Consider the following 11,753-nt stretch of genomic DNA (forward strand, 5'->3'; position numbering starts at 1 on the left):
CACTAAAATTTTAAACAAGCGGCTGCCTGGGGTCCCGCACTTGCTGGGGACCTCGGCAGCCTTCCTGTTAACATGAGGTGCCATGGCCGTTGGGGGGGGGGGGCCTTCATGGTTTCTTGCATCGGGGCCCCGAAGGTTCTAGTTACGCCTCTGCCACACAGCCAGAACTGTGAATACATAATGCAGCTGACGGGCACCAACAGACAACGTTGCTATACTCGTTTATTATGTGTATATCATTCTTTACAACTTCTATAACTATAACTTCTTTTTTTCATTTACATTCTACTTTGTCTATTATAGCAAAGTCAACAATTACGTGTTCTCTATTGAAAAGCAAACTTGTACACTTCTATGACAGCAGTTATCTTGTCTATGTCTTCTCGCACATCTCCTCTACACGTCACATCCATACAATCTCTCTCTGTATAGGCTCCGAGCCTTCTTCCCAACGCTGACCTCACCCTGACAATGCCTGACAGAGCCCTGCACATACCTGACTGATGACGTCAGCCAGAAAGGTGCAACGATGGAGGGCGTGGTGGGAGAAAGTCCCGCCCTCACCCAAGTACTCGGTATCAGTGAAACTTTTGAGGGGGCGTGGCTGGGTGTAGGTGACGTAGGTCTTCGAAGTATCGCCGAGCAGGTTGACTTCACTGCAGCATTTCGCGGAGGAGTCAGTAACTTGGTCCGCACTTTGTTGACGGAGTTTGTATCCGCGGCGGGACCGTACCGCTGTCCGCTATGAGGGGCCCGGGGCTCCTAATTGGGACTGTGCTATTGTCTGCCTGCGTCCTAGCTGTAACTGGTAAGTGCTGAATGCATTGTAGACTCCTGACGCTCCCTATTGCTGGTCACCAGGCTTGGATCATTGTTTCTAATGGGGATAGCCAGCCTTCCTTACCGTTCAGGCTGTGGCGGGGGAGGGGAGATGACTTTTGACTCCTGGGGGGTCCTATACAGAGGCGCAGTACTATCTCATGGACAGTTAGGGTTCCCTGGCTTGTTACCAGAACGTGAGCAGATAATGACCATCTCTGCGGGGGGAGGGTGTTAAGGGCCACTATAGGGCAAATATTGGGGTCAATACTTGTGATCGTTCTGTATTTTGTATATCCATATCTATTTTATTTCATATGGACTTTTTACAATATTTTCCTCAACACTTCTTCTATGCAGACCAGTTAGACTGTGCAGACCAAGCTGACCACATTTAATGTAGACCAGTCTGGCCGAGCTGACTACACTGTATGAAGACCAAGCTGACCACATTATATGCAGACCAGTCTGAGCGTGGTGCAGACCAAGCTGACCACATTACATGCAGGCCCAGTTGACCTCTTTTATACCCAGGCTAAGCTTTCCAACAAAACCATCAGTTATAGGTTGGAAGAAACCATATAGCAGTGCTGGGGGGGATTCTCACAAGTCACCTTTTTAATGAACGTTAAAACTGTTGCTGAAACTGCTTAGAATGTGTTTTAATTAGCCGGAATTTGGCTTTCATTTGTTTGTCACATAACGTCCATGTGAAATGACATGTCCATGTAACACTGCCCTGAGAACAGGGTGACAACGCTGTGCCAATTTCACTGCAGCACAAACTGCGGGTTCACCTTGTTACAGGAAGTGGAAAATCAACAGATCTGCTGGCAGAACCAAATCAAACTATCAGGGTTACTTGCAATAGGGTGAAGGGCAGGAGAAGAGAACAATCTAGGACAACATAGCTGAACTGGAAAGTGAGCTGGATTGGAGAAGTCCTAGATTGTTCACTTCTCCAAACTCCTCACCCTTTTGTGAATAACCCTGCCTGTTACAATACTAAGGGGCAATTTGCTTTTATGTCTTCCCCCCCCCAATGTGTGTTCTATTGAAATCAATGGAGACTCCTATCGGTGCACGTTGAATGCATGCACTTTGTAAGGAATGCCAACACACATAACAACATTCTGTTTTGATGAGTTTCCGTTGATTACAATGGAGAACACAAAGCAAAAATGCACAGTGTGTAAAAGTAGAACTAATGGAAAAACGTTTTCTTTTTGTAGTTTTAGATAGTGGAGAGGGATCAGAACTGTGTCCCCATTGCGGAAATTTCTCTTAAAGGGGTTCTAAACCCTCTGTTTTTTTTTGCCTATATCTACGGCTAGCAAGCAGTAGATATATGCAAAAAGTTCAAAAACGGTTTAACGGCGGTTTACACTTACCTTGTTTTCGCTGTGTACTTCCGCCCGAAAATCTGAAACCGTTAATGTGGCCGCAAAGCATCTTGGGGCGGGCACATGCGCAGTTCGGATTCACGGCCGGGAGACCAGCAGAGACACAAGGTAAGTCTATGGACGCGTGCACCCGCATGCAGACACCGCTGGATCGGAAGTTCCTGCAGGGACAGAGGAGTCAGCGCTGGATCAGAGAACCGCCGCACCGCTGGAGGGACAGATGAAAACATCAGGAAAGAAGAAGATCGGATTAAGAGACATTTACATTGGGGGACGGAAAAACATATTATCCTTTACTGTCACTTTAATTGTCCAGTGTCACCAGAAATGATAGTGAGGGGAAATCCAAAATATTTAATTTGGCACCAGAATGAGAATAAAGGTGAAATCTACTAGGGACATGACAGCTAGGAGAGGATTCACCTCACATTGGAAATATGTCCTCTCACTCAGGCCCTGTTCACATCATGGTGTTTTGTTGCGCGTATTTGTTCGCACTGAAACCCACAGCAGACGAAATACCATATGTTCCTATGGCCTCTGTTCACACATGCGCTGATTCTGATTCGCGCATAAAAATATGCCTGGCGCTGAAAAAGAATGTGAGCTTTTGGGGGTGGGGGCAGATCAGTGCGATTTGTCCCCATAGACTAAATTGGAAACACGCAACATAAATGTCGCAATCTGATCACAAAGACTCGCAACTTAATATACGCGTGGGAACGTGTGCATGAACGCACGGAAACTGCACGGAAACGCTGTTGCCTAGGTGTAAATTAAGCCTTATTGGTGAGTCTACAGGACAGGGAATGAAATCTATCTAATTAAACACAGATGACAAAAAAAGCCAGACACATTGTAACCCTCCTCCACTATCCACCATGAAAATAGGTCTCGGCTTTAGATGTACTTTAATGCCAGTGGCAGACTTCAGCGCATATGTCATTTTTGTGTATGTAGCGGACAGAATCTGGGCAAAATATTCTTCAACCGAATTGTTGTGAAAGTGCGTCACAGGGGGGAGGAAGGTTGAGTCCAGCAAGAAGTAGAGGTCTCTGCTCGGTGATTGTTCTGAGAATGGGGAGGTCTGGCTATGTATGGGCAGCTTGTTTTCAGATGGCTAATCTCTCACCGCAGGCCACTCTGTGTGAACAAAGACTGTAATTGATGTGGAAGTATAGCGCTTCTTTATGGGAGTGCAATACATCATTCAAAGTTGTATCTGTATTGCTTCAATCACTGGAAATAAAGAGCGTTGTTTTGTCATAATGCAGAGATGATCCTCAATTGGTGGCAGCTATTACCCCGGATTATAGTGTTCATTCTGTAAGAACATAATGAGACTACTTATTTCTTGGCACGTCATTTGCTAAGAAATAGCTTTTAGATTTGGACATCCCCCTTTTGTTTCAACCAGCGTAGAATTCTGGGGCTGGTGTGCATAGTAACCAATCACATTCTGTCTTCAGCTTGTTCAGATAAGCTTTGAAAATGAGAGCTAGAAGCTGATTGGTTGCCATCCACGGCTACTCCCAGATTTTGTCTGCTCTAGTCTTAGTAAATTCCCCTTTCTGCCTGTGTGGAGATTCTCTTCTCATGTCTGAGTTTTCTAAATTATAAAAACATACGAATTTAAAGAGGAACTTTCTTATCTTAACAAATGACAACAAAGAAACCTCTAGAAATGTTTAGTAGTTAATAATAATATAATAATAATATTCAAGTTTTATGTAGTGCCAACAGTTTGCGCAGAGCTTTACAAAATGGGGGAGACAGTACAGTTACAATACAAGTTCAGTACAATAGGGTTAGGAGGGCCCTGCTCCTGAGAGCTTACAATTTAGTAGGAGGGGCAAGTGATTCAAAAAGTAATAATTATTTGGCTTGGGTTATTGGAAGTAAAAGGGCAGATATGCTGAGGTGAGATAGGCTTCCCTGAAGAGATGAGTTTTTAAAGGTGAATTATGAGGCGAGTGATTTTCACTCTGCCTCGTAATCTGATCTGACCTGTGACAATGAAACTGTCACAGGTCGGCTCATTAGATCGGAACACATACCGGTGTTCGCTCACTTCTCGATCCTGTGCCTACAGAGAGCCGTGACGGGAGGGACTGGATCCTCCAGCGCTGATTGGCGGAACGGACGGGGCGGGTACAGCTGGCTCTGCCTCTAGATAGGCAGAGCCATCTGTCACTCACGCAGCTGGGTGGTTCCAGACATAATTGTCGGGATCTGTTTCGACTGCGGCGTCACAGCCCGCGGTGTGCTGAGCTTTGGGTGACGGGAGGACGCTAGTTTGTGTCCTCCCGTTACCCTTAGGAGAACAATGGGGAAAAGCCCTAACCCCATAGTTCTCCGTTAAGGATCACCTAAAGGTGGACAGCGTAGGAGATAAGGGGATAGATTGAGGTAGGGAGTTCCAGAAAATGAGAGACACTATGGAGAAGTCTTGGAGGCAAGCATGGAAGGAGGTGATGAGAGCTGGAGAGGGCGGTTTGGGTGATATTTTGAGACGAGGTTGGGGCAGAATTGTGGATGGCTTTGTATTTTGAATTGTATTCATTGGGCAATTGGGAGTCAGTGAAGGATTCACAGAGATGGGTGGTAGACCCTGAACAGTTGGTAAGGCTAAACGGTTTCTACAGACAGATACTTATACGATTTTTATTTATTGCATACATTTTTATTTCCCCCACCATTCTTCTCATGGTGGTCATTTTTACTAAGGGCAGATGAATCCATCTCCTTTACTTCCTTCTGGAACATGTGACGGGGAACATCATCTGAGGGTGGAAATGCCTTTCCCTTGAGATCGCACAAGACTTTTTTCAGTTTACAGATGAGGTTCCCCAGGAAGACACTGGTGATGTATCCTTCCTAGGATGTGTCTGTGAGGCCAGGGCTACATCACCAGTGTCTTATCCAGGAAGTGGACAAAACAATAATTGTAAGTAAAAGCAAAACATTTTGATAAAAATAAGATCATTTCCTACCGGCATGCAGAGCTGCATTCTGGTGTGACTTTTAGTGAAAGGGGGTGAAGGTCCATTTTAGTAGGCATGCTGTGGAAAAAGAACATCACTGTGTATGTTTGGTTATGGTATTAGATTGTATGATTCTTTGGTAGACTAGGACTGGTGTGAATTGATTTATTTAATCTGGAAATACTGCATGTGTCACTGTACCAGTCCTATTTTACTTATTTTATTTTCGCTGTTTATATAACACTGACAATTTACATAGCCCACAAAGTCCCTGCCCTTGGGGAGCTTACACTCTTTAAGTGTTAGACAGGAGCCATTTAACCTACCAGCATGTCTTTGGAGTGTGGGAAGAAAATGGAGTACCTGTAGTGAAAACAGAACAGGGAGAACATGCAAACTGGTTGTAGATAGTGACTGGGATTTGAACTGGGGACCCCGAGGGCTGCAAGGCAGAAGTATTATGCTGATCACTGTCTTTGATCAAATCATGTACATTATGATGTATAAGAGATTGGAACAGATCCCAGGAGGCAGGTACGCCCTCAGTGTTTGAAATGTTTCTCCTTCTTTCTTTGAGTATGGAGCTTCATGCTTATGGGGCTTTAGAGTCTTCTTCATGCCCATATACTGGAGACCCAAACATGGCTTCTGGTGTTTCTTATGTGAAATCACTGCCTGCCAGCTTTCTTGGTGTGTGCTCCAATGTAGACCCGTGCTGTTGTTTATCTATACTTATGCAAAATTCAGTTAAAACATTTTAAAATTTCCATTTTTGCATCTTCCAGTTTTCCTCGAAGCTCTGCGAGTCTCCCATGTTGGTCTTCATTTATTGTATGTAGATTATATTATATCTTCTGATGGTGAACGTTGCATAACTTGTATGGAGCAATTAAAGGAGAACTATGGGGTTAAGTCTTTTCCCCATAGTTCTCCTTAGGGTAACGGGAGGACACAAACTAGCGTCCTCCCGTCACCCTATGCTCAGTATACCGCGAGCTGTAGCTAGTGGTATACGGAGACGCCGCAGCTGAAGCGGAACCCGACAATTGTGCCGGGATCCGCCCAGCTGCGTGACTGACAGGAGGCTCTGCCTATCTAGAGGCAGAGCCAGCTGTACCCGCCCCTCACCTGTCCGTTCTGCCAGTCAGCGCTGGAGGAGCTGGGAGGGGGGAATCCAGCCCCTCCCCTGTCACGGCAGAGAGCCGTGACAGGATCGAGAGGTGAGCGAACGCCGGTATGTGTTCGCTCACTTCCCGATCTACTGAGCCGACCTGTGACAGTCTCATTGTCACAGGTCGGCTAGAACTATGAGGTGAGTGAAAAGCACTCGCCTCATAGTTCTCCTTTTTAATACTAACACTGTATTCAGTCTATGTGCCGTGTTATGTGTAATAGTTAATAGCCTGCACTATAACAGGATGTGCTGTTCTTAGCACTTCTAATTGGTGACTTCATAACATAAATTCAGTGACCTGTGTTTCACCTTCCTGTCTGTGATGTATTGTAATATCTATTTATAATATCTCCCTACACACAAGACTCTTATGAGATCCCTGAACTCCTCATTCTTGTAGCTGTTACTGAGAGTTTGGTGGGTGTGATTTGTTTGTTTTTGGTTTTCTTGCACCATATATTTGTGTGTGTGTGTGTGTGTGTGTGTGTGTGTGTGTGTGTGTGCGCGTGTGTGTGCGTGTGTAATGAATAAATATGTGTGTGATTAAATGGTACTGGAAGACAGCTGCAAATAATAGAAGTAACTGATCACCTTTAGACAATACACGTTCTTATATTACAAACAGTGAAACAGTTGTAATGTTTCGGGTTTTCTCGGGTATCACTCTAACCCCAACAGTGTTGTTTTTGAATAAAACTGGCCATAGACCTCGCAGACTGAACAAGATAAAACTCTCGGTTCCCCCATGCAGGATGAGTATTGCCTGGCTATTGTATCGATCAGCAGCTGATAAATACCAGACATGTAAGTTTTGTTTAGTTCCAAACAGATATTCATATGAATTTCATTAAATTCAAATCCGAACGAATCGGATTGTTAACAAAAATTTGGATCCATACGAATTTCGTTCAAATCGAAACTAAATCGGACATGTGATTATTCTCTGGCCAATCAGATGTTTTGGGGGGATTTTTATGCTGTTGGGGGTTGCATTACAGGCACGATCGTCCCGGGGGAAAAAAAAATCTGAATAAATAAAATTAAAATAAAACTCAATCAATTCCGAACTAAACAATTTTTTTGCTGGATTACATGTCTGCTAAATGCCCACATAGCGCCTGGATGGATGTAATTGCTGTTTGGCCAAGAATTTTCAGACTGGCGTCTTTTCCAAAAATGACTTTTGTTGAGCCGAGGGGTGCCAGCAGGACCAGGAATTGGCCAACATTTGAGCAGTGTATGGCTAGATTTAGTACATAACTTTTGCCTACACTAGGCCAGTCTTGATGTCCTTGCCCCAGGGAGTACAATGAGTCATGCTTCCACCTGTTGTTGTTTATATCTGTGCTAGTTGTCAGCTTACTCTGTGTTCATTCATGACAATGGCGGGGTACCTGACCAGACAGCCATGGAGTTATCATGAGTCATGGAAGGTATCATTGTCAGTGTCTCCTGTAAAATAAGTGGCTTTGTTTTTGTTTATCTCCCTGTAATAACGGTGTCTTTGTTTGGAAAAGCTGTAGTTTTTACTTTTTTTTTTTAAAAATACAGTTAACCTAGGAATGACTGTAACATACATGTAAACATCAGCAACATGTCAGTGGTTATAATCAGGTGCAATAAAAAAAATGAAGTGCAATATCTGTATGTAAAGTGCTCCAGTTCTCAACCGGTCAGTATTCATCTGTTTAGTAATATTCCAAAATAAACCTTTCCTGAGAGGAACATGGAGGGTGCCATTGCTGACTTATTCTGAAAATTCTTGTTGCCTGGACGTCATGCTGACCCCCTGGTTTCAGTACTTTATGATATGCAGCCTTTTTACAGGTTAATGACTAAAGTAGGGTATACACGGGTAGATTTGTGCACAAACGTTCATACGAAAAATCCCGGCATAACATTGGACTGACATCAGAAATTTGCTGATTGGTGGTTTGAAATTTAATTTAATTTTTGCCTTTTTTTTTTTAACATTCTATTTTTCGTATGAATGAAGTTCCTGAACTAAAACCACATTCACCTTTTAGAAATTTGACTACTTTTGTACAAAATTCGTGCAGTGTATACCCTACTTTTAAAAAGTATAAATCTAGCCATAGATCAGTGGCGTCAAACGGGGGTGTGCGGGGGGGTGCAGCCATCAGAAGGTGTGACTCCTCTCTGAAAAGTACAGGCACTCGGTCATGGACAAAGAGCCTGACAGCTGCACGAGAGAGGAGCTGACCTGACCCACTGTATGAACGTCCCCTCCTTTCTTTGTGACCCACTGTATGAACGTCCCCTCCTTTCTTTGCCAACATCCATCACCAAGATGCCTGCCAGGAGTTAAGTGCACGTGATGTCATTACACACAAGTGTAATGAGGTGCTACCGGGTGACACCTCTGCCATAGATGGCTCAATTTCCCCATCAATGCTAAACAGCGTGGATGGAGGAATCTCCACTTCTGGCTATTGTATCCAGGCAGCTGTGGCACCTGTATGCCTATGTGTTTGGCCATGCTCATTATTCCAGTTAAGGTGATCTCAGGCCTTAAAGATGTTGGAGGGCATTTTGGGTCATGATGACTTTACAGCTGACAATTCATGATAACCTTAAAGCGGAACTCTAGGATAAAAGAAAAAACGTGCCCCCCCCCCACTTCTAGGCATAACTGCTTATTAAGCCTAGGGGTAGAGGTGTAAGGTGTAATTCTTACTTTATTCCTCGCTCCAGGGCTCTCCTTTTCCTCTGACACTCCGAGTTGTTGCTAGTCCCTTGCCATTCTTGCATACAGTGTAGGAATATTTGCCCTGCATTGTACTTGATGATGTTGGCATGTCTTTATAAAAGAGGCTTTTAAGGCACATCACGCAGATGGAGGGAGCTTGTAGGATCAAGGAATCGGGTAACTATTACACTTTGTGTCCTTACCCTTACATTTCATCATCGTTAACTCTTGCAGTACAACGGGGGCCCCACTGTAAGGGTATTTTATTTTCCCCAGTCATCTTCCAGGACAGCCATCGAGATATAGGCTCCGCCTGCCTGCAACAGGAAACACATCAACCACATTAAATAAAAAGACTCCTCCTTCTATCCCAAATCAGTTTTTTTTTTTTGTGTTTCCGCCGGCTACACAAGGACATCCTAATGTTTGTTGTTTTTGGGGCTCATATTTGTTTGCCTTAGGGCTGAGCCCTGCTTTGTGTTGGGACCTACTCCAGGATTACCTGCTGCAGCGCATACAGGGCTTCCCTATCGGACCACCAATCCGATTCTTGGACAAGGTTCCCTTCCATCACTCAGGGAAGGCAACCATCCTCCTGCACGTGAGTAGGGGCCAGATGGTGGCCCCCCCTGGTGTACAGCAGTGGCAAGGGTATTTTATTTTTTAATGTACCGTACTTCTCAAAATTCAGTGTTAAAAACTAATGACATTATATAAATCTGTAGAACAGACCCTTTCGGTCAGCAGGCATAGCAAAATGAAAATTATTCCAAAATCTGACCGTCTGGAAATCATTGTGATGGAAAGACAGTGAACTCTACGCACACAAAAAAACTACTGAATCTGCTCCATTTGTCTACTGTTGCTTGTGTGTTGTTTTTTTTTTTGGATTTTTTTTTTTTTGGGGGACAGGACACAGACCTGTTGCATTGTATACAATAGCTTTCTTGCAGAGCAAGAAAGCTGCGGCACATGAAAAATGTCACCTAGACATTGCCGTGCCACCTGTGGGAGAAGACGTGTTTATGTATCAGGGTAAAGAAAGTGTAATGGTGGAAGCCGCCATCTTGTAAATTAAAGGTCAGACATTTTTACTGTCTTCCCTATCTGCTGCTTGTCACAGAGTGAGAAAATCCAGCAACCTTACTGCCCTTTGCCCAGATTTTATTGTCCCCGCACCCCCTCAGTGGGATGACACAAGTCATGCTAAAACTATTACAATATACTGTACGCAGCTTCATTAACGACAGTGGTTATTTTAGGCGACACACATACATATTTACAGGTGTAGGAAACCATTCACAGGAAATCATTATAGCATGATAGTGGGGAGGCGGCCACAGATGTTCTCCTCTAGTTAGGCTTCATTCGCAGGTATGTTTTTATGCAGAGACCTGTCTGCAAAATCTGTCAGGCTAGACGCTGTGTTTATTCTTCTAGAAAGATGCTTAAAATGATGCGTGTTTGCACTGATATGTGTTTAGATGCATCTGTCCATTGAAACAGGCCATTGAAGTAGCCAATGAGATTTCTGCAAATAGTAAAGGCAAGAATGTGTCTTGCGTTTACATGCGTTTTGGTGCATTTAGAACAAATCCATTTCTGGACGCACCTGACTTTTCTCTTTTTTTCTAAACGCAGCTAAACTGACTAACTAAAAGCATCTAAATGGAATGACGTGTTATTCACAGACAACATTATGGGAATTGCATAAACTACCGATTTGAAAATAAACCAGAATATCCAGTTTATTGCAGGGAAGTTGAATTGGAGATCTGTGGTTCCAAAGCACCCTTGTTGCAAATTCCAATGACAAGGTGAATAACTCGGTAAAGGTGATATATCATGCTAGCCATTTTTAACCCCCTTTTATATAAAAAAAAAAAAAAAACTAGAGCTGCAACTATTTATTGTCATAATTGATTAGTTGGCCGATTTTTTTTTTATTTTTTTTTTTATTCAGGTTAATACAAATTTCCTTTTCTTTTAAAAAAAATATTTAATAGTTTTAATTATAGATAATGTATTAATTTAGTTCATTATTAAATGTTGAATTATTTAATGGACATATCATATTCATTCTTTCTACATAGCCCTCATCCCTGGCATATGTCACAGAAAGAACTTGTGCAGGAAGGAAAACATTACCAAGCAGACTTCTCTCCTGGACACATTTGTCTGGGGGAATCCGATTTGCCGTACGCTTGAATCCGTGTCCTGGCGCGCAGTCAATGGGCTAGAGAGGACATTGCAAGACACGCTGCACGCAAAGCTCCACGCACCATGGCTTCCCTTTGGTTTGCGTGGCTCCGTGTGCAGTATGTCACAGGCTTAATTATGTTCGCAGCCCATCCGGCATCCTCCACCATCTGTGTGCCCTGGGCAGCCGCACCGTCTTATCGACTAGTTGTCTTAACCCTAAAGTAAATTCAAGGTCAAAAATGGTTTGCTCGATATACATCACCTACATTACGGAGTTATTTACCTTGCTTGTCATTTGAATTTGTAACCAGGGTGCTTTAGAACCACAAATCTCCAATTCAGCTTCCCTGCAATAACTGGAAATTCTGGTTTATTTTCATAATGGTAGTTTGTGACTCGCATAATGTTGTCTGTGAATAACGTGTCATCACATTTGTTCCAGCACTGCTGTAAAATGTGGG

At 43.5% G+C, this 11,753-nt stretch overlaps 1 protein-coding gene across 1 annotated transcript in view; it reads left to right on the top strand.

Moving 5' to 3' along the window:
* Nucleotides 1–744: 744 nt before the first annotated feature.
* Nucleotides 745–11,753, top strand: part of F2RL1 (F2R like trypsin receptor 1) — a 14,575-nt gene continuing 3,566 nt past the window's right edge. The window contains exon 1 of the mRNA XM_018557265.1: nucleotides 745–808. Coding sequence (XP_018412767.1) covers nucleotides 745–808 — 64 coding nt within the window. The remainder of the gene's footprint in view (nucleotides 809–11,753) is intronic.

The sequence above is a fragment of the Nanorana parkeri genome, unplaced genomic scaffold (assembly GCF_000935625.1).
Source record: "Nanorana parkeri isolate BGI_ZX_2015 unplaced genomic scaffold, ASM93562v1 scaffold277, whole genome shotgun sequence".
Classification (NCBI taxonomy): Eukaryota; Metazoa; Chordata; class Amphibia; order Anura; family Dicroglossidae; genus Nanorana; species Nanorana parkeri.